General features: G+C 46.6%; 1 protein-coding gene across 1 annotated transcript in view; it reads left to right on the top strand.

Moving 5' to 3' along the window:
• adamts6 (ADAM metallopeptidase with thrombospondin type 1 motif, 6) overlaps nt 1-22,380 on the top strand; it is a 337,746-nt gene that overhangs the window by 37,569 nt on the left and 277,797 nt on the right. Inside the window, exon 7 of the mRNA XM_037692553.1 lies at nt 13,493-13,536. Coding sequence (XP_037548481.1) covers nt 13,493-13,536 — 44 coding nt within the window. The remainder of the gene's footprint in view (nt 1-13,492; nt 13,537-22,380) is intronic.

Genomic DNA, 22,380 nt, shown 5'->3' with positions numbered 1-22,380 from the left:
CACGCGGCCGAAGTGCAAATATCCTACATTGTCATACCATTATGCAAAGCAGTCGAAGATGCAATACCCCTGGTTGAGTGCGCCCTGAGGTTATCAGGAGGCTCTAAATCTGAAGCTCTGGAGGCTTCAGAAATGACCTCACACAGCCAGTGTGACAGGCGCTGGGTGGATAACGGCCGACCTGCAGATGGATCTCTATAATGCACAAACAGATGTTGAGTCTGACACAGTGCGTCCGTGCGTGCTATGTAGCACGTCAACGCCCGCACAGGACAGAGAAGATGGAAAGATGCTTTTTCTTCTGATTTGGGGGGGGGGGGGGGGGGCTCCAATGATATCGCTCTTGATTTAAAAGAGCTTGTGATGTTTTCAGGCATAAACACTGGGTTAGGTCTCAGATCAGCTGAGCTGCTGTCAGCCTGAACTCTGAGACATGGCAGAGTGACAGAGACGGCAGATAAATCGCTCACCCTCTTAGCGGATGTTAAAGCCAGCAGCAGGGCTGTTTTAAGAGACAAGAATTTAATGGGAACCTGATTCAGTGGCTCAAATGGAGCTTTGATCAGGGCTCGCAGAACCAGCGTTAAATCCCACTGTGGAGCAAGTGGGCGTGAAACAGTCCTGCGTCTCTGTACACCTTTTAAAAATGCTTCATCAGTGGATGATTAAAAGCTGTTCTGTCCCTGAAACATTCGTGACAGGAAGAGATGGCTGCAGCGTACATTTTAATCGTGTTGAATGCCAGTCTTCTGTCCATCAGCTGCTGCAGAAAGGACAGCACGCCACCTAGTGGACATGAGGTGGCCTCTACACCTTTCTCTGTACACCAGCGCTGAAAAGCTGTGGTAGATGGAGATAAACCAATCGTTTCGCTGAATGTTGTCCAACAGTTGTCTGGTTGTCAACATGGGAAACTGTCTCACCACGATCGCCTTGTTGAAAATTGACAAGTCCAAAATGGGTCTCATCCCTCCGGTCCGTTTTGGGACCAGGAAGTAACGTGAGTAAAACCCTGTGTTTTCTTCTCCATCGGGAACCTTGGAAATTACATATTTTACCAGAAGTTCCTGAACTTCTGCGTGTAGGGATGAGATCTGGTCTGGGGATGACAGAACCGTCTCTAAAACTCTTCCGAACGGGGGGGGGGGGGGGGGGGGGGGTGTTTGAGCTGCAAATTGTAGTGTATAACCCCTGCTGATCAGACGGCTCATCCACCTGTCTAGAGCGCACATCCGCTGCCACTCCGCATAACATTCGGGGAGTGGGCACGCATTTTTGTGATGCGTCATGTTTCTCACAGACGTCAGCCAGTTTACAGCCTCTACCGCCGTCATGTGTCATGGGAGTGTGCTCTGCGTGACTCAAGGGGAGGCTTTCTCGAAAGGGCTCTGAGCGTGCTTCTGTGCCGTGCTCAGGCTGTGGGCTCACATTCATGCTGATGTGAGCAGGCATGTGCTGAGGAGAGGTGTGCACGCCTTCATCAACACGGCACTGTTTGGGTGAAAACTGTTGGCGCCATGGGAGCGCTTGTTTAACACCGCTGCGGTGAGAGGAGGCAGCATGCAGCTCAGGCTGAGAGCGAGGTTTCCCATTGGACTCGGTCTGCTGAAAACATTCACTTTTGGCTGCTGTGTCACGCGAGCATTTCTTGTGTTCCTTTGAGCTGCTGTGATTTTGAAAAACCTGTTTTAAGGACACCGGCTTGTTTTGTGTGGAGGATGTGTGAGGAGAAGCTGCTGTGAGATCATTCGAACTGACAGACAGGCTAAAATCGGACACTTTAATCTTTGAATGATGTTCGTGTTTTATTTCAAAACTCATGTCATCATTTTGCATACACACATCTCCCGCAAGGAGTAATTTCTTGAATCCTCTCCCCTGTGAGCCCTGCGGTTTGTTGTCCCAGAGCGCCGCCTGTTGGCGATCTTTGGGGAAACGCTGAACCGCTGGTTGCCGGGATGAGAAGGGCTGTTCTCTGATGGGCAGGGCTGGAGGCGGAGCGGGAGGACGCTGCTACAGCTGTGGAACGTCTCTGTTGCTGCCTTTGGCCACGATGATCCTTCCAGCAGGCCGGGGGACGGGATGAGGCATGCAGCTTGATCAGATGGCGCACAATCTCTGACATCTCCTCCAACTTTTTTGACTTTTCCAGCATGGCCTTGAAATTGGTCCCAAACAGCACGTCCATCGTGATGGGGCCCTCCATCAGGTCCTTCTGCAGTTTCTCTGGCAGGGAGGGGGAGTGACGGAGCCAGGTGGACCTCTGGATCATTGTCATCCAGGCTGCGATGCGGGACAGGCAGACAGCAGATGAGGTGCACAGGTTGAGGATGACATCAGACGCCTTGCAGAGGGAGCTCTTCGTCTCCTCAGACAGATCTGCGTTTTCCAGCCTCTTTGAAATGCTGTACGTCAACAGCACCACGTTATTGTTTGCTGCGGCCGCCTGGAACGCACACTGTTGAGCTCCATTGGAGAGCGACATCACCGTCTGGTCATGCTTCCCGGGAGGAACAGGACGCTGGTCCAACCTGGACAATTTGGCTCCGAAAGCTTCCACCAGGCTCGGCTCCAGGGGGTGTACCAAGGGAAAGTTCAGCTTGGTAAACCCCTCCACTCTGGTGATGCGAGCGAATGTGGAGACGGGCACACTCAATTTACCAGGTCCGGCTGCAGCCTCGTTCCAGTAGGACATCACTGCTGGGAAACAAGGCCAGATGGGATCAGGACGGCAAGCCGGGGTGGAGCCAAACCTTCCCGCTAGATCATCCGATCTGGGCTGGGGGAGGAGAGGGACGGAAAGTCCCTTCGTGTCAGCAGCCTCCCGGATTAAGCCGAGCAGCTCTGAAAGGAGGGCATCGACGTCAGGGAGCGGTGTGGCCTTTGAGGCGGAAAGGCTCGGGGGGGGGTGGTTGAGCATCCGCTCGGCCCCCCTCGTTCCGACACTACGCTCTCCGGGAGGGAGTGAGCAGCGGGGCTGCTGCTGATGTCGCCTGTCCCAGAGGAACCATCCGATTCGCTCCGAGAGCAGGTGTCAAAAAAGTCGATGGCATCGTCCAGCAAACAGTCTCCCGCCACAGAGAGGCATTCTGAGACGTTAGCCTTGAAAAAGGCTGCTCGCCTCTGCCTTTCCTCCGGCGGGAGGAGGTCACATAGATGGCAGGCGGAGGCGCGGGCTGCATGACAGGGACCCAGGCAACCTTTGCAGGTGTCGTGCCGGTCGAAGCTCAGCAAGTAGCCGGTCTTGCAGGACGGAAACAGGCAAATGGTGTTGGTGTTGGACATCTCAATGTTGAAGGTCAGTGCTAATCGCTCGCTGAAGAAAAATGGGAGCCGATTACCCGCTCTTAACGTAATTTATACAGACCGGATGGGGCCCACTCAACAGGTGGGCATGGACTAAACTTTTCAGTGCGATGCTTTGCATGATGGGATAAACCCAATAGCGAAGGCCTTAAAGGGCGAAGCCTATACGAAATAGAACAATATTATAGTATAAACATAGTGCAAATGTACACAGTAGTGCAAATTGAATGAGCACATGAGTGTGTGTTGAGTGTATAACCCATTTTTAATGGTGCAGAGTTCAGTGTTAAAGGTTTTTGTGTTATGTGGAAATGTGCAAATGTTTTGTGTGTTAAGGCGGAACAAGAAGGAGGGGAGACAGAGCAGACAGAGAGTTCAGCATCCTGACTCCCTGATGAACAGAGCTGTCTCTCACTCTGCTAGTTTGAGCCTGGATACTCCACAGTCTCCTCCCTGATGGCACCAGGCTGAAGAAACTGTGTAGTGGGTGTGTGGGATCACCCGCCATGCAGAGGACTTTCCGAGTGAGGCGGATACTGTGTAAGTCATGTAGTGAGGGGAAGGAGGTGCTGACGATTTTCTCAGTTGCTCTTACGATGCGCTGGAGTGTCTTGCGGCAGGATGCAGTACATGCACCAAACCACACCATGATGCAGCTGGTCAGAACACTCTCTATGGCACCCCTGTAGAAGGTGCACATGATGGTGGCTGGAGCTCCAGCTCTTTTCAGCTTTGGAGAAAGTAGAGGTGCTGGTGAGCCTTCTTGGTCAGTGATGCAGTGTTCCTGCTCCAGGACAGGTCCTCTGCGACATGCACTCCCAGGAACTTGGTGTTGCTCACCCTCTCCACAGTAGTACCACTGATGGTCAGAGGAGAATGCTGGGCGTGCATCTTCCTGAAGTACACAACAATCTCCTTTGTCTTATCCACATTCCGAGAGATTGTTGTGTCTGCACCAAAAGGTCAGATGGCTCACCTCGTTCCTGTAGTCTGTCTCATCATTGTTGCTGATGAGACCTATCACAGTTGTATCATCCGCAAACTTGACAAAGTAGTTGGAGCTGTATGATGGTGTGCAGCCGTGTGTCAGCAGAGTGAATAGAAGGGGGCTCAGAATACATCCTTGGGGGGGGGGGGGGGGGGGTCCCTTGTATTCAGTGTGATGGTGCTGGATGTGTTACTGCTGACCTGTACTGCTGTGGTCTCCTGGTCAGGAAGTCTAGCAGCCAGTTACACAATGAGGTGTTCAGCCCCAGACTGTCCAGTTTAAGGATGAGCTGTTGGGGGATGATGGTGTTGAATGCCGAGCTGAAGTCAATGAACAGCATTCTAACATAAGAGTCCTTAGTGTCCAGACGTGTGAGGGCTGTGTGGAGGACAGAGGATATTGCGTCGTCTGTCAAACGATTAGGCCAATATGCAAACTGGAAAGGATCTAGGGAGGCAGGAACGACAGATTTGATGTGTTTCATGACTAGCCATTCAAAGCATTTCATCAGGATGAGGGTGAGTGCCACCGGACAATAATCATTGAGGCAGGAGGGCGATGCCTTCTTTGGGACAGGGATGATGGTGGTGCATTTGAAACAGGTGGGGACGATGGCCTGATTCAGCGAGATGTTAAAGATATCCGTGAAGACCGCTGCAAGTTCCAGTGCGCAGTCCTTCAGCACACGACCAGGTATGTTGTCAGGACCAGAAGCTTTTTGGGTGTTGATCTTGATGAATGACCGCCTTACGCTGTCTGGGGACAGCATCAGCACTTGGTCATCGGGAGAGGGGGAGAGTTTCTGTGCAGGTGTGCTGTTACATGCCTCAAACCGAGCAAAGAAGTCATTCAGCTCATTCAGCTCATTCAGTTCATTCAGCGTAGAGGTTGTGCTGTCACAGGTCTGTGGGGCTGGCTTGAAGTTTGTGATGGTCTGTATTCCCCACCACAGACTCCATGTATCCTTGCCGTCACTGAAGTGATGAGCTATATTCCTGGAATACTGCTTCTTGGCCTTTCTGATGCCCTGGGACAGGTTGTTTCTGGCTACACTCAGGCCCACCTGATCTCCTGCTGTGAAAGCGGCATTCCTGGCTCTCAGGAGTCTGTAGACCTCTGCTGTCAGCCATGCCTTCTGATTTGCCCGAACATTGATGATCTTGAGGTCAGTTACATCATCAATACACTTGGTGATGTATGAACATACAGTATCTGAGTACTCTTGAAGACCTGTGGTGTTGTTTTTGGTAGCAGCTTCTTTGAACATATTCCAATCTGTGATGTTGAAACAGTCTTGAAGTGCTTCTGAAGACCGCTCCGGCCACACTCGTATCTGCTTGCAGACTGGTTTGGTGACTTTAACCAGTGGTCTGTATGTTGGCATTAGCATAACACTGATGTGATCCGAGGTGATGATGTGGGGGAGGGGAAGGGCCTTGTAAGCTCCTTTCATGGCGGTGTAAACTTGGTTCAGTGTATTGTTTCCTCTTGTTGGAAAGTCTGTGTGTTTGTATGTCTTTGGAAACACACTCGTTAGATCTGCTTGGTTAAAATGGCCAGCCAAGATGAGAACAGCATCAGGGTGGGCTGTCTGCTGCTCACTGATGTACAGATACAGGTCATTAAGGCCCTATTTACATGGACACGATGGGGGGAAACGTAGGTTTTTTCGTATGTTAATTAGAGGGAAAGATTTGCGTTGACACGGTCGGATTTTGGGTTTACATGCATCCGAAGGAATCCCCCCGCCCTCCCGAATCTGCTGTAGTTACCATGCCAGGTCATTAGATGGCACTGTGAATTTTATACCTTCACCTAATGCGCATGCGTGCTGCCTCGGCATGCTTCTTTCCTGTGAGCTAAAAAGCTCAGCTAACAACAACGAAACTGTCACATTTCTGCCTGTTTTCCTCTGTCATGCTCTGATCTCAAGCCTTGCTCTCAAGCCACGCCCCTCTGCACCTCCACACAATCAGGCTCATTCTGTCCTCCTGTTCCAAGCACTATTTAAGCCTCATGCTCACAGCCACACTCTGCCAGATTATCGAATCCCTTGTGGTTATTGATGTCCAGCATTCATGTCACAACTCTTTTGGTTTGCCTGATCTTGACCCCATGCCTGTCTTTTTGGACTGTTGAATTGCCTGCTCCTTGCCTGTTACTGTTTCACTCCTCTCATCACGGCTCTGATCTACTCTTCTGGATTAATTACTATGTCTCTTGGATTACCCTCTTGGAATCAATATTGGACCTCTGTCTCCTCGGTACCGACTCTTTGCTTTACTCCTGGATATTGCCTCTGGATCTCCCCAAACTACCCCTCTGTGACAATCCTGCTTGCTACGGTGAAATCACCCTGTCCAACTCTATCAGGTGGAACTCATCTCATCTGAATACAAAGGTTAGTGGATGCTCTTCTGTTCTCAAGTCTCGCCACAGAACCCTTCAGTCCACTAACCTCTCATATCTCTGCAGATTGGGCTCGCTCCAGGACTTCCACCTCTACCAGCAGTGTTTATTTAATAAAGTCTTTAAACCATTCCTGTTGCCAGGTGTCTTGCTTGAATCCAAATACACAAATCCTAACAGTAGCAACAAGTTAAAGCTGGATTCTGGCTGGATTTTGTATAAGAGTTGACAGATTTGACGCCAAGCGGGACCGCTTCGTCTAACAGCTCCACACCGGTCGCTGAGTGGACCAGAACCAAGTCGATGATGTTGGACTTTATTCCGTGATAATCAGTAGCTGATTACTGCAGGTAAATCAAATTTTCTTAATAATGTTTGCTTGTGTTTACTTCGGTTACAAAACAACCAACTGAGTTTTATTTTTCCTGAAAGAAGAACGAGCTGTCTCCCACCAGGCGGACTGGTTCTGAACGAGGCTCGGCCCAGATGAACTACAGGAGGACGTCGAAGAGAGCTGTTGGATGAACTATTTATTTAAAATTCCCCTCAGTTCTTTTATTCAATCCATTCAATGTTTTAAGCCGCATTAATCAAAGGAGTGACAGCCTGAACGAGCCAGATGAACAACGTGGGACATCCAAGATGAAAACAGAGGAGAGTCCAGTTCATTAATGTAGTTTACAGTTAACGTTTTTAATAGTGTGTTCAGTTTAATTATCAGTGTTTGTGTGACATACAGTTTGTGGTGTTGAATAAATAAATAATAATTAAACCTGATGTCTTCATTTTCAACTTTACTGTTCACGCTATATGTTTAACATCATTTTAAATTTGAATTACATAATATCCAGATAGCTTCATTTAGCTCAGAGCTTCATTATATCTCTCACACTTACATAAATACTGTTTATTATTATTAAACTTATTATTTAGCACATTTAGATGTTATAGTGCAGTGCGACGTGTGCGCATGCCACGTTCTATAAACAACGATATTAGAACTGGATCCGACTGTCTCTTCCAACACAGATGTCGGTCACAGCACCTAGAATCTGACGTAGATTAACTACGAGATTAAAAATATATTCCATCAGCCGTAGTTCTGAAAGCAGTGTATCCGCCGCCATGTTGATAGAAATATAGCGTCTGTCCGCGCATGTGTGTGTGCATGTGGTTTAACACAAAGCCTCAGTGGGAGATGTTTACATTATCAGCGGGGGGTCAGCGAAAAACCTCCACTCTGGAAGGTGGGTTCAGAAACCTTCGGATTCAAAGAGGGGGGCCACTGGTGTTGTGTAAATGATCAGCAGAACCGCAGAGAGAATGCTGTGGAAGCACTAAAAATACACACCATGTAAACGGCCCCTAAGTGCCTCACTTCCATTTTTGTTGCTGGAGCTTGGAGGTATATAAACAGCGACAATTATAACAGCTGTAAATTCCCTCAGTAAATAGAATGGTCGGTCTTTAATAACCATAAATTCCACTAAAGGTGAGCAGTGTTTGTAGACCACAGCAGCATCACGACACCAAGCATTGTTGATATAAACACAGAGACCCCGCCGCAACAATCTCAACTTTACCTTTGAAAGATAAAGATCCTTTAAACTGTGGCTGATGTAGACCTATCTCTCTTTTAAATACTAATGTAAAAATCCTTGCAAAAGTCCTGGCAAAACGACTTGAGCAGGTGGTCCCCACAAATTTCCCGCCTGACGAGACGAGGTTTGTTAAAAACTGTCAGGCTTTCTTCAATGTTAGGCAGCTGCTTGGCGTGTTGTACACTCCTAGACCACCCAAACACATCTGTGACAAAGTTAGTCTTTCGTTAGAGGCAGAGAAAGCATTTGACGGAGTGGAGTGGGATTATCTCTTCGGGACTTTAAAGTTATTTAAATTTGTTCCCAAATTCATATCATGTGTGAAGTTGATTTATACCTCCCCAATGGCTGCAGTCTGCCCTAACTGTAACATAACCAGAGATTTCAAACTGCAACGAGGTACAAGACAAGGGTGCCCACTCTCACCTCTTCTATTTGCATTAGTGACAGAATCACTAGCTGTAGCTTTACAGCAAAACTCCATCATTAAGGGGATGAATCGATTAGGTACAGAGCACAAAGTTTCTTTATATCCAGATGACATGCTTTTGTATATATCAGACCCTCTCACCAGCATTCCTGAATTACTTACTTTGCTTCAAAAATTTGGGAGAATACCTGGCTATAAGGTTAATTTGGAATCAGTTCAGGAGGGCATTCAACTCTAGAGTTACTGTTTTTGTCACCTGTGTCAAATAATCATATGATTACTCCCTCAGTAGTGGATACAGCTTTTGACACCTGGGTCTTGAGAGGGGAGTGCATTCAATGTGTGACCTCTATATAGATGGTAGATTTGCTTCTTTTGAGCAGCTGGTACAGAAGATTAATATCCACAAGTCACAGTTTTTCAGATACTTGCAGCTGAGACATTTTCTGAGATCTAACTCTGATTAGCTTCCTTTGAACCCTTCTTAACCTTTTGTGGTTAAGATATTAGAGCGTAGGTCTGACAATAAGGGGGCTCTCAGCAAGATCTATACAATGCTCAATTCATATCATGAGACCAACTTGGACTCTGAAACTGAAATGATAAATGGACTTGGAGGATTCCATATCAGACTCAGTCTGGTGAAAGATCATTCAGAACATTTATTCATCCTCAGTCTGTCTGAGACATGCTACAGTTCAATTCAAGGTGATGCACTGACTGCACTGGTCCAAAGACAAGTTGTCTAAGATTTTGAAAAATCACCTGGATTCTGCATGGAATCGCTGTAAACAAACTCCAGCTATGCTCTTACACACATTCTGGACTTGGCCACAGCTGCAGACCCATTGGCAATGTGTTTTTGATATCTTCTCTGGGATATGTGGAAAAACTGTGTACCCATCACCTTTCATTTCATTGTTTGGGGTGGCCTCTGTGGATGCATCCTTCAACAAGTGTGAGAGGAATTTGATAGATTTTGGCTCTTTTCTAGCCAGGAGACATATTTTATGCAGATGGAAGGATCTGCATCCCCTGGCATATGAACACTGGATAAGGGAGGTAATATATCATGTTGCCCTGTGATGGACTTGCAACCTGTCCAGGGTGTACCCCGCCCCTCGCACAGTGATTGCTGGACATGGGCACTGGCGACTCCCGTGACCCTAAATGGAAGAAGTCGGTAAAAGATAATGGATGGATGGATGGATGTGTCATGTTCATCTGGAAAAGATCAGATATACTCTGAAAGGTTCTGTTGAAAGATTTTGGGACACCTGGCAGCCATTTGTGTCTTATGCTGATATTATGTAAATACCTATGTAATGTGTTTGTGTCTGTGTGGCTGATCTGGTGTAGGAGGGGATTTTGTTGTATGTTTTTATCCTCTCTTTTTTATGTGTACTCTGAAAAAATCAATAAAAAGACATTGATAAAAAAAAATCACATTTGTTTGATAGATTCCAGTGTGTAAATGTAAATAATGAATCTTCTTCATATACCAAAATTAGCCATGGAGTTCCTCAGGGTTCAGTGCTTGGACTTGTACTCTTTACTTTATATATGCTTCCATTAGGTAAAGTTGGCGCAGCATGGTGGGGCAGTTGGTAGAGTTGCTGCCTCTCAACGAGCAGGTCAGCCCGGTTCAAATACTGGCTGGGGGGCTTTCTGGGTGGAGTTTACATGTTCTCTCCGTGCATGCGTGGGTTTTCCCTGGGTACTCCAGTTTCCTCCCACAGACTGAAAAAAAAGCATGTTAGACTGACTGATAACTTTAAACTGTCCCTAGGTGAGAGAGTGAATGGTTGTTTGTCTCATTGGTCTCTATGCGGCCCAGTGATGGATTTGCGACCAGTCCAAGGTGTACCCTGCCCCTTGCACAGTGATGGCTGGACATGCGTACCAGTGACCCCCACGACCTGAAAAGGAAGAAGCGGGTAAAGATAATGGATGGATGGATGGATCCAAATTGGTCAATAAATGAACACATTCACGTACCTGGGCTTTTCTGCCTGGGTATGTCAATGTTTTTGGACAGTGCCCTGTGACAACTTCTGTTGTGACTTGGAGCTATATAAATAAAGTGAAATGAATTGAATAATTTACTAACCTGGTCTGTTTTGGTCTGGGTCATGTATTGCTAACAAATATTTCAGTTTGTTGTTTGTTGTGCTTTGCACCTCAGGGTGCTGCAGCCTTCATGGTGTGCTGTTTCTGATGTTCCTGTTGCTGCCTTTTCTCTTTAGGACAGCTCCTTGTTTCTAACTTATCATAAAGGAAGTGACTTTAGCAGCACTGCTGTTTTAATGTCAGTCCTTGTGTCAGGGAACATTTCACCTCTGTTTGGAAAATAACATGTTTAGAAAAGGAAATGGAAAAATTGGGGACATTAGTCCAAACAAACGAAAGATCATAATTATAGCTTTTTGGGTTGGAGAAAGGAGATGAGTGGGAGGAGAAAATGGAAGGAGAATAAAATTACATTTTGCTGTTCTCTTGGTTTTGTTAAACAAGAAGTTTTAGTAACGATTTGATCAATCATTTTAAATGTAGGCAGCACGGTGGCGCAACTGGTAGAGCTGCTGCCTCTCAGCGAGCAGGTCCCTGGTTCAAACCCCGGTCCAGGGGCCCTCTGGGTGGAGTTTGCATGTTCTCTCCGTGCATGCGTGGGTTTTCTCCGGGTACTCCGGTTTCCTCCCACCGACCAAAAACATGCATGTTAGGCTGATTGGTAACTCTAAATTGTCCCTAGGTGTGAGTGAGAGAGTGAATGGTTGTTTGTCTCGTTTGTCTCTATGTGTCCCTGTGATGGACTTGCGACCCGTCCAGGGTGTACCCCGCCCCTCGCACAGTGATTGCTGGACATGGGCACCAGCGACCCCCGTGACCCAAAAATGGAATAAACGGGTAAAGAAAATGGATGGATGGATGGATTTTAAATGTATTATGTGTTTTTCCAGCACAGCAGATTTAAGCTTTCTCCTGCTCTATTGGATTACCTATATGTGGAGTTACTGACAGGAACATAGCCTGACCAAAGCCCTTCTATTTCTGTGTGTTAGCCTCTTTAAATCTCACAGAGAGCTCATGCATTAAATGGACAAGTGATCTAGGTGTTTTTCTAGGTTCTATGTACACGACAAGTTCTTTTAGTGAAACCAGAGCTTTTTTTGCTCGGGTTCAGCCATTGGTGTACACATCAACAAGCACTCACTCTCTCTGAAACTGAAGTTTTCTCAATCAGGGTCTCAGATTGGAGGTTTTCAGAGAAACCCCAAGCAAACGTGTGACATACTCATCAGATGTGAAATTGCACATGCACACACCAGGCAGCTGCAGTCAAAAGTTTTTCTGCTCTAACAACAGTTATAAAAGATGGCAGAGAACTGTGCATTTTTTGCGCTATTCATCCTTTTTTAGCATGCAAAAACAAACCAACAACTTCCTTTGTCCAGTAGAATGCTAATGTATTCACCAATATAGATACAACTGCGATCAGGGTTGCTAGCATTGGCATCAGAAGCATTTGTAATTTAGGGGAACCCACTGGTGGGGGGTCTGAGTGTCTTCCCCCAAATAATTTTGAATAAATTAGATGCCATTTCCTGCATTCTGGTGCATTTTAATGGGTTGTTACACTTCAACATTTACCTACATAACTAAACACTTGATTCATTAACTATTTTAGAGAGCATGGCAGAACAAGAAGTTTGACCAACAGCTCTCCTTGTGCCTTGTGTGACTAGAGCATGCTTCGCTTCTCTCACACATCCTAACAACCCCCCCCCCACACACACACACACACACAGTCAACTGCCGGCACTAACATAGCGCTAAGCTAGCGGCGTGCAGCTTGCTACGGTGCTACACAATCCACTTCTCTCACACATCCAAACACCCCTACCACCACCACCACCCTGGTCAACAACTGCCGGCACTACTGTGATGCTAAGCTAGCATGCAACACAGAAGTGTCTCCCCCTCCTTCCCCCGCCCCGTCCACAAAAAACACCAAACAGATGAGCGTCCTGCCAAACCAAGTGATCTAGGGGGACACACTACATGCTTGTGGTGAGTAGTTGTAGGTAACTAGGAAAACCCAGAGTGGACTTTTACTGGTTTGAATATTCTCCTATTAAATCAAGTGGAATAGATTTGTTCACAAAGAAATAAAAACCGCGCTGGGTGAACTAATATTTTACAGTAAATGTGGGGTCCAAATTAATATTTTTTAAATGTGATGGGGACACATCCCCTTCACATATAATTGTTGCAACGCTATGGTTGCTAGATAAACATGAATGTGTTCTTTTACCCCTCCTTTTCTGTGCACATGTTCACCAAACACAACACACACCACATCTTACAAAATTCTCCTTCAGCACAGAGGACAGTGTGGGTCAAAATACAAATATTTTAAAGCAACAGTACAATAGTTCATAATTTCTTATCTGGCAACCCCTCCTGGCATGTTAACTACAGTGTTTCCATGTCAATGGGTTATTTTTTTGTTTATTTTTCCCAATAACCATTAAAATAACACAAATGTTTTCAAAGGTCATTTTCATGTAAACGGCCCTAGAACCATACCTGGGAACATACCACATAACATCATTATTGTTACACTCAAGACTGAGGTTATGTCTGGACACAATGTATGTAGATGGTCAGTCAAGGAATGCCCTGTAAATGTAGAAGAAAAAAGATTCAGAGGTACTCTGATATTTTTGTAATTTTCCTTTATTTTTTTACTTTTAGATATGACATCTGCACCTACAAGAACAAACCCTGTGGAACCTTAGGTGAGTAGAGTGGCATTTGTGTATTTTAGCATAAAGCTCCTCATTGCAGTCATAATGTCCGGCAAAAAAAAAATCAAGTAAAACACTAAATTGGCACATTTTTTTCACATATTCATGTAAATGTGTCCTTCAAAGAAAGAAGACAATTTGTGACCGGCAGCACGACAGCTAAATTGGTAGAGTTGTTGCCTCTAAGCAAGAAGGTTGCCAGTTCAAATCCCAGCCCAGGCAGGACCTTTCTGGGTGAAGTTTGCATGTTCTCTCTGTGCATCCGTGGGTGATCTCCAGATGCTCCCGTTTTCTCCGATAAACCAAAAACAAGCATGTTAGGCTGACTGGTAACTCTAAATTGTCCCTAGGTGTGAGTGGGAGTTTGAATGGCTGTTTGTCTTGTTTGTCTCCATGTGTCCCTATGATGGATTTGCGACCAGTCCAGGGTGTCCCCAACCTCTCGCACAGTGACTGCTGGACCTGGGCACCAGTGAACCTCACGACCCGAAAAAAAAAAAAAACGGGTAAAAGACAATGGATGGATGGATAGATGGAACATTTGTGACCAGCTGCCAATGGCCACATTTGTTGGTTTACCTGCTGAAACAGCCGAAGTGACTGAAAATAGGTCACCAACTGTGATGTGCATGCAAGAACCATTTGGAATAGAAAATCAGAGAATTTTGATTATTATTTATGCTGAGCCTATTTCAGTTTGCCTTGGACAAGAAACAATAAATAAATACTTACCTCTGCCCATAAGTCTTCTGAAGGAAGACTTTAGAAGACTCTTATAGACAGTAATCAGCAAGTAGCTCAGTGTCCTTTGCCTAGACATGGGTTACTGGGGTCCACCCTGGAGCCAGGCCTGGGGAAGGGGCTCATCAGCGAGTGCCTGGTTATCGGGTCACTACCCAAGGTGCCCAGTCAGGCTCAGCCTAAATGAGTAACATGGGTTTGCCTTCTCGTGGGCCTACCACCTGCAGGAGTGGCCATGTGAGTCGGGTGCATGACTCCATGGACAATGGCCAAAGGCAAGGACCTTGGCACTCTGACCCTGTTTTACCAAAGTTGGCTCTTGGAACATGGAATGTGACCTCTCTGGCATAAAATAAGTTTGAGCTTGTGCGTGAGGTTGAAAGGTACTGGCTAGATATAGTTGGGCTCACCTCGATGCAGAGCATGGGCTCTTGAACCAATCTCCTTGAGAGGGGCTGGACTTTATTCCACTCTGGAGTTGCCCATGGTGAGAGGCGCTAAGCTGGTGTGGGTCTGCTTTTGGCTCCCCGACTTGGTGCCTGTGTATTGGAGTTTTTCCCGATGGATGAGAGGCTGGCTTCCCTATGCCTTCGGGTTGGGGTGGGGGATGTGGACAGGCTCTGATTCTTGTTTGTTCTATGCACCAAATGGCAGTTCAGAGTATCCAGCCTTCTTAGAGCCCTTGGTGGGACTGCTGGAAGGTGTGCAAGCTGGGGACTCCTTTATTCTGCTGGGGCACTTCAATGCCCACGTGGTTAATGACAGTCTGACTTGGAGGGGTGTGACTGAGAGGAACGACATCTCTGATTTGAACCCGGGTGGTGTTTTGTTGTGGGACTTCTGTGCTTGTCATAGTTTGTCCATCATGTATACCATGTTCAAACATAAGTGCACTTGGCACCAGTCTAGGTCATAGATTGATGACTGACTTTGTAGTTGTGTCATCTGATTTGCAGGCATTTGTTTTGACACTGGGGTGAAGAAAGAAGCTGAGCTGTCAACTGATTACCACCTGGTACAGAGTTGGATCAGATGGTGGGGGAAGATGCTGGATAGACCCAGCGGACCCAAATGTGTAGTGATGGTCTGCTGGGAATGCCTGGCAGAATAACCCACCAGAAAGATCTTCAACTCACACCTCTGGGAGAGCTTTATTCACATTCCAGCTGAGGCAAGGGACATTGAGTTCGAGTGGGCCATGTTCCGTGCCCTAATTGTTGAAGTGACTGCCTTGAGTTGTGGCCGCAAGATTGTTGGTGCTTCTCGAGGTGGCCATCCTTGAACATGTTGCTGGACACCCCAGGTTAGGGAGGCTGTCAAGGACACCCTGAGCTAGGAAGGCTGTTAAGCTGAAGAAGGAGTCCTATCAGTCCTTGTTGGCTTGTGGATCTCCAGATGCAGCTGAGGAGTACCGGAGGGCCAAGCAGTCCACAGCCTTGGCTGTTGCTCAGGCAAAAGCCTCAGCTTGGATAGGGGAGGAGTTCGGTGAGGCCTTGGATAAAGAATCTTGGCCAGCTCCGAAGAGATTCTGGAAAACCATCAGGAATCTGAGGAACTGAAAGCAGCTCTTTTACTAACACTGTTTTCAGTGAATGTAGGTTGCTGTTGACCTCAGTCAGAGATGTCACCTGGAGGTGAAAGGAATACTTCTTGGAGCTTCTCAATCCCATTAGCATGTCCATGGCTGAGTTGGGAGACTTAGGGGTTGGTCTGTCCATAACCGTAGGATGTCGAGGTAAATAAAAAGCTCCACAGCAACAGGGCTGTGGGGGTTGGATGAGTTTTACCCTGATTTCCTTAAGGCTCTGGATGTTTTTTCATTCAACCTTTATTTATACATGTTAGTTCCATTGAGCCATGAGGATTCTTTTACAAGAGAGACCTGAATTTTAACAAAGAGTGATGACAGCAGTGGACAACAATGACAACAATAGACAATCATAAAGGATGTATGGTTTTTTTTTTACAAATAAAAATAAAATGGTAATTAAAAGGATAATTAAAAGGAAAAGTAGTGGGGGGAAAACAGCTAGATTACGAGGCGGTGTAGAATACTAAAAACAGGAACATGTCTGCATTGGTTTTTGCCAGAAACTTAACAGATGCTTAAAGCCACTTAGAGCTCAAGGTCAGGAGCTTCAAATCTTTTTGCAAGATATTCCAGGAAACAGGAGCGGAGGAGGAGAAGGCCCTTTAAGGCCCTTTATGTTGTGGGACTAGACACCTTTGCAACATTGTGTGGACATAAGGGAAAGTGCCACTGGATTGGCAGATTGCAGTGGTGGTTCCCCTCTTCAAAAATGGGCACCGGAGGGTGTGCTCCGATTATAGGGGCGTTACTCTCCTTAAGGCTCCAGTATACTCGCGCATCATGTCAGCCGTGTGGGATTCCAGTTCAATGGCCTCAGGAATCCATCTCTGCTCTTTGCAGATGATATGCTCCCGTTGGCATTATCATGCCATGATCTTCAGCTTTCACTGGAGCAGTTTGCAGCCGAGTGTGAAGCAGCTGGGAAGAGAATCAGCACCTCTAAATCTGATGTCGTAGTCCTCAAGCAGAATATAGATTGCTCTCTTCTGGTCGAGGGTAAGATTTTGCCTCAAGTGGAGGAGTTCAGGTATCTTGTTATTTTTTTTTTTTTCACGAGTGAGGGAGGAAGAGAGCGTGAGATTGACAGATGGACTGGTGTAGCATCTGCAGTATTGCGGACTCTGTACCGATCCATTGTGGTGAAGAGGGAGCTGAGCTGTAAGGCAAAGCTCTCCGTTTACCAGTCAGTCTACATTCCTACCCTCACATATGGTCACAAACTCTGGATAGTGACCCAGATCTGTATCTCATTTTTAATGAGATCGCAGATACAGGCGGTTGAAATGAGTTTCCTCTGCAGGATAGCTAAACTCTCCCTTAGAAATTGGGTGAGAAGTTCAGTTATCCAGGAAAGAGTAAAATTGCTGCTCCTCCACATCGAGATGAGCCAGTTGAGGTGGTTCTATCATCTGATGAGGATGCTCCTTAGGCACCTCCCTAGGGAGGTACTTCGGACATGTCCAACTGGGAAGATACCCTGGGGAAGACCCAGGACACGCTGGAGAGACTATGTCTCTCGGTTGCCTTGGGAACACCTTTGAGTCCTCCCAGAAGAGCTGAAATAGGTGGCTTTGTAAGAAGATGTCTGAGCCTTCCTACTCAAGCTGCTGCCCCCGCAGCCTGACTTCAGACCAAGTGGAAGATAATGGATGGAGGGATGGATACCTACTTCTGTTCTTCTACACAGTGTAACTCCTACTCACGTTATTATCTTGCAACAAAGACATTTAGGTTCACATGCAATCCCTGTTCAATTCCAGTCCAGAAAAACAAAACTAGCTCTCCAAAAAACACATTCTCTATTCAAATCCACCAGAGGCAGGGGACAGTTCTGTACCCCTTGCAAATCTATATTTGTCTCACTCGATTTTTCTCTTTTTTTGGCTTTTTTTTTTTTTGAGCTCAGTTTAAGTGTAGAAACATTGTGAAGTGTTTCAATCATCGCTCAATTGTTTTTTTTTTTTTTTAAAGAGAGAAGAAAGAAGAATAATTAAATAATAAAAGAGAAATAGATAAAACGAGAGACCACCACGACAAAACAACATGCACAGCACAATGCCACCCACAATATCACCATGAAACATTCGACATTGCACAAGGAATCATCTAGCTTCCACCACTACCCAACCTAGCGTGCATCTGTCACAGCACCTGAATCCAAACACCCGCGCAAGCACGCCTGCCACCACCAGATTTCTCCAAAAGAATGCCCAATAGTGGACGCGGGGGCCCACAGACCCGTCCCCCAGGACACAATGGCAACATAGGGAGGACCGGAGCCACAGACACACAGCGGCCCACAGGCCCGGAGCCCCAGGAGTCTCCCAACAGGGAGAACCGCACCCCCCCAGAGAGGAGCAGAGGAAAGAACCGGGTGACCCCAGCCACCACAATGCAGAGCCTCCAGGAAGCTGCAGCGACGAGCCCACAGGTCCGGCCGGCGACCCATGCCCCCCCCAAGTAGATCCGGCCATGGACACCGAGCCCCAAGCCCCGAGGCCATACCACCCCCCGGCAGAGCCCCGACAGAGCCAGGGCACCCAGGCCCCGCCAGGCAGCAACCAGGGCAGACCGACGTGCACCCCACCACCCAGCCCAGACACCGAGAGCCACCAATGCACCGGCGGCAAGGGGGTCCCCCGCCAAAGGGGGGCACGACCGGGGGGAGTGGGCCCCACACCAAATGTGGGGCCCAAATTGATCCAAGAGAGGGGTACCACCAAAAACCCAACCTGAGCAACCAACAGGCACACACAGATAGCATGCACCATCTACCTGACAGCGACCACAGGCCGGCCCCAGCCCAAAGGGCAGAGCAGCAGGGAGCCGCAGCTGAGGAGGGCCGGCCCCCACATCAAGAGCCCCGCACCATAGGCACAGAGACGCCCCAGCACGCCACCTATGCACCCCCCCACACACACAGCACCCCCACCGCAAATGCCACACAGGAAGTCCAGCCAGTGCCCCGATGAGGCGAAGCCATGCCCCCAACCGCCGCCCTACACCACCAATGACCACACGTTCACTACCATAGCCGACCGCCCGCCGAAAGCCGGCAGCCACCCTGGTCAAAGTGCCGGCCATCGCAACCAGGAACCTAGATTAAAAGAATCGGAACAGCCCAGGAGGAACCGAAGCACCGGCCCCATCACTGACCGCCCCCAAGGCCCAAAGCCCACCCACAGCCCAGACCCCAACAATGTGCCCCCCTCCCCCTCCATCCCAGACCCCTAGTGTCACACAGAGAAAGGAGGTGTTTGTGAAAAAAAGTACCAAACTAATACTATTTATTCTGCCTAAATGTCTTCTCTGAGATTCTACGCTTGTTGGAGTCCATCATATTTGTTTATCTTCACAGACTATGGTCAGTCTAATGTAGTTAATCATATGACTCATACACACGTGGTTTATAAAGGACCTAGCTGAGTTTGAAGATGTTTTGCTTTCCAGTCGGGAAGCTTTCTCAGTGCAAAACAGGAGCATTTGGAGTTGTGAGCTTTAAACTGCACGAGATCTGATTTCATACTTTGCAATAAGTACCTAAATGGTAATCTTAGAGAATGGTGAGTATTTTTAAATCTGGTCAATTTTCTTTTTCTCACTCTTGAAAAGGTTTTCATTTTCACATTTGGCTCGCAACATGTCCTCAGACAAACCTTATTTAGCAGCTTTCTCCACTTCCTTCAGAAGAATCCAGACAGCTCCTGTGAGGCGTGATGAGCAGGATGTTTTCATTTGTGTTATTCTAGCTCTTCAGTGGCTTAGGCTGGGAGCCCTGAACCTGGAAAGGCTGATGCCAACTCCTCTTACAGTATCTAGTTTATACAAACCCTCTTTCTCTGTCCTCCACCTGTAACCTTAGTTTTCTTTCACCAGACTCAGATGAGATGAAATATGGAGTAAAGGAAGGTGAAAAAAGAGAGGAGATAGAGAACAAGTAGAGGAGGTGGAACTGAAAAGACAATGGAAGGGGAAATGGACAATTATAGGGCATGTTAGAGACTGAAGGAGGGAGGCAGGGTGTGATGCAGAAGATGCAGTGATGTTAGGGATGGGGAAAGAGCAAACCTTTCCTCTCTTTCCATTTTATCTCTTCTGAAGGCCCAGCAGGCATCACAGTATATATTGGAGGTAATATTATGACCTCAGGGATGCTTTGACAGATTGATCGCATTTGTCACATTCCCAGGTCGCTTTAATCACCCCGGCATCTGCTCAGCTTCCTCGTTGTCGGCCCTCTTCCTCCTCCCCCCTCTCTTCTCAGGGATCATGCTCTCAGGTCAGGTCTCGGCCTTTAGGGTTGCTGAGTAATCATGGGGCTAGAGATAATGCACAGTCCATGCATGGAGTTAAGAAAACAGCTTTAAGTGCAAAGTGTGTTTGCACTCAACCCCCCCCCCCCCCCCCCCCCCCCTCCCAACACACACACACACACACAACATTCTGAAACTAAACCCTCCTTCCTTTCCCTTCCTCTGCTCCACTTTCTTCACCTTCAAGCTCCTCTTTCCTCTGCAGAAACAATTTCAGTAACCTCCTGGTTTGCGAGTCTATTCTTGTTTAGCCTCTTAGTGAAGAAGATCCAAAAAAAAAAGCACTCTGGCCATGAGCTCTTTCAAACTGCAGGAAAACCTGACCACCAAACCTGGATATGCAAAAGCAGACAGATCATCCTTGTCCAAATCAAAAACACTGTTACAATAAAAGCATCTTTAAACTGCAAGGATTTGGTGGAAATGTTTAGTTCCCTTGACCCTGGGAAGGCCTTATGGGGGAAAAAAATCAGTCACACATTTATTTTTGTCTGTGTTTTTATTTTTTATTTTGGTGCAGTCAATAAACATTATGTTTTTCTGACAAAACTAAAAATCTATCTACTTTTTTATTTTATCAGTATTTTTTCTAATCCTCTCATAACCTCACAGTAATTTTATTACACTCTCAGAGTCTTGAGGGAAAAAAATGTCCACAATAATATGCACTGTAAATACCCATTTTAACCCCATAGGATCATATAAAATAATGCATTCCTCTCAGTAATGTATTTTCTTCTTACCTCTGTCCCTCTATACATTTTATTTTTATTCTAGCTCAGCACTGTTTTGACATTTGAGAGCCCTATAAAAGTTTACAGAGAAAATAAATCAACTCACCCTTGAAGCAGAACCTTCTATCAGCCTCTCATCCCATCTGTAAAAATGTTTTAGTTTGGATGTAAAGAGAAAAAACTCACTTGTAATGTACACAAGTAAGCATTTAATCTAAAAAAGCTTTTTCACATACATGCAGGCTGCAGAATCGAACTTTCCACAGCTAACAATAGCTGATTGCCATTGGTTTCGCCCAAAGCAGGACATCTTTAGCAAGTGCACCATGGTACTGCAGCTTGCTCATATATCTGGGTCAGTAAAAGCAATAAAACAATTTAGAAACTAGCATTTTTTTCTCCATGTCCAATCACACAGAGACATGACTAAGTTTGATCAAAAACAAGGTCTCATTTTAGATCTACTGAATCTGAAATGTCCAGTGGGCAGGAATAAAAGAACAACAACAAACAAACATTGTTTAAAAAAAAATCATTTTAGGCATACTATCCATCCATCCATTATCTTTACCCGCTTATGCCATTTTTGGGTCACGGGGGTCGCCGGTGCTCATGTCCAGCAATCACTGTGCAAGGGCGGGGTACACCCTGGATGGGTCGCAAGTCCATCACAGGGACACATAGAGACAAATGAGACAAACAACTATTCACTCTCTCACTCACACCTAGGGACAATTTAGAGTTACCAATCAGCCTAACATGCATGTTGTTGGTCTGTGGGAGGAAACCGGAGTACCCGGAGAAAACCCACGCATGCACGGAGAGAACATGCAAACTCCACCCAGAAAGGCCCCTGGACCGGGGTTTGAACCAAGGACCTGCTCACTGAGAGGCAGCAGCTCTACCAGTTGTGCCACCGTGCTGCCCTAGTTAAAATTCAATCAAAGCAAATTAAATTTGATATTTTAATTTCAGGCAATGATAGCCCTAAAAGACACTCATTTATTGAGGGGGAAAATTATTTTTTAAGCAGTTAAATAAGGTGGTTGATTTTTCCTCTGAGGAACATTAACTGTCAGAAAGGTAAAGGGACTCAGGGGTTAAAAGAAGCAGAAAAAATGAAACCCCGTTATTTTCAATTAAGTAAAATAAAGTGCTATGTGTTATCATCATTGTATGTTCCCATACAATGGCGAAATTGGTTCTCTGCATTTGGCCATTGCACCTGGGATTGACCCAGGTGGGGCAGCTATGTGGGTGACTGGAGAGCAATTGGGAATTGGGTTTCTTGCTTAGAGACACTATGACATGTGGGGATGGCTGGGGATTGAGCTTGGGGCTTTCAGGTCCCGGGTCGGCTGCCCTGCCTCTACCCAATCTCAGCCTCCATTCAAAATAGTAAACATATTATATAATAGTAACTATATAATATATTATGATAATGGAATATTATATA

Source organism: Nematolebias whitei, chromosome 18, assembly GCF_014905685.2.
Source record: "Nematolebias whitei isolate Nwh7 chromosome 18, NemWhi1, whole genome shotgun sequence".
Taxonomy (NCBI): Eukaryota; Metazoa; Chordata; class Actinopteri; order Cyprinodontiformes; family Rivulidae; genus Nematolebias; species Nematolebias whitei.
The sequence above is the reverse complement of the archived record's forward strand: the minus strand, read 5'-3'. Positions and strand labels throughout refer to the sequence as shown.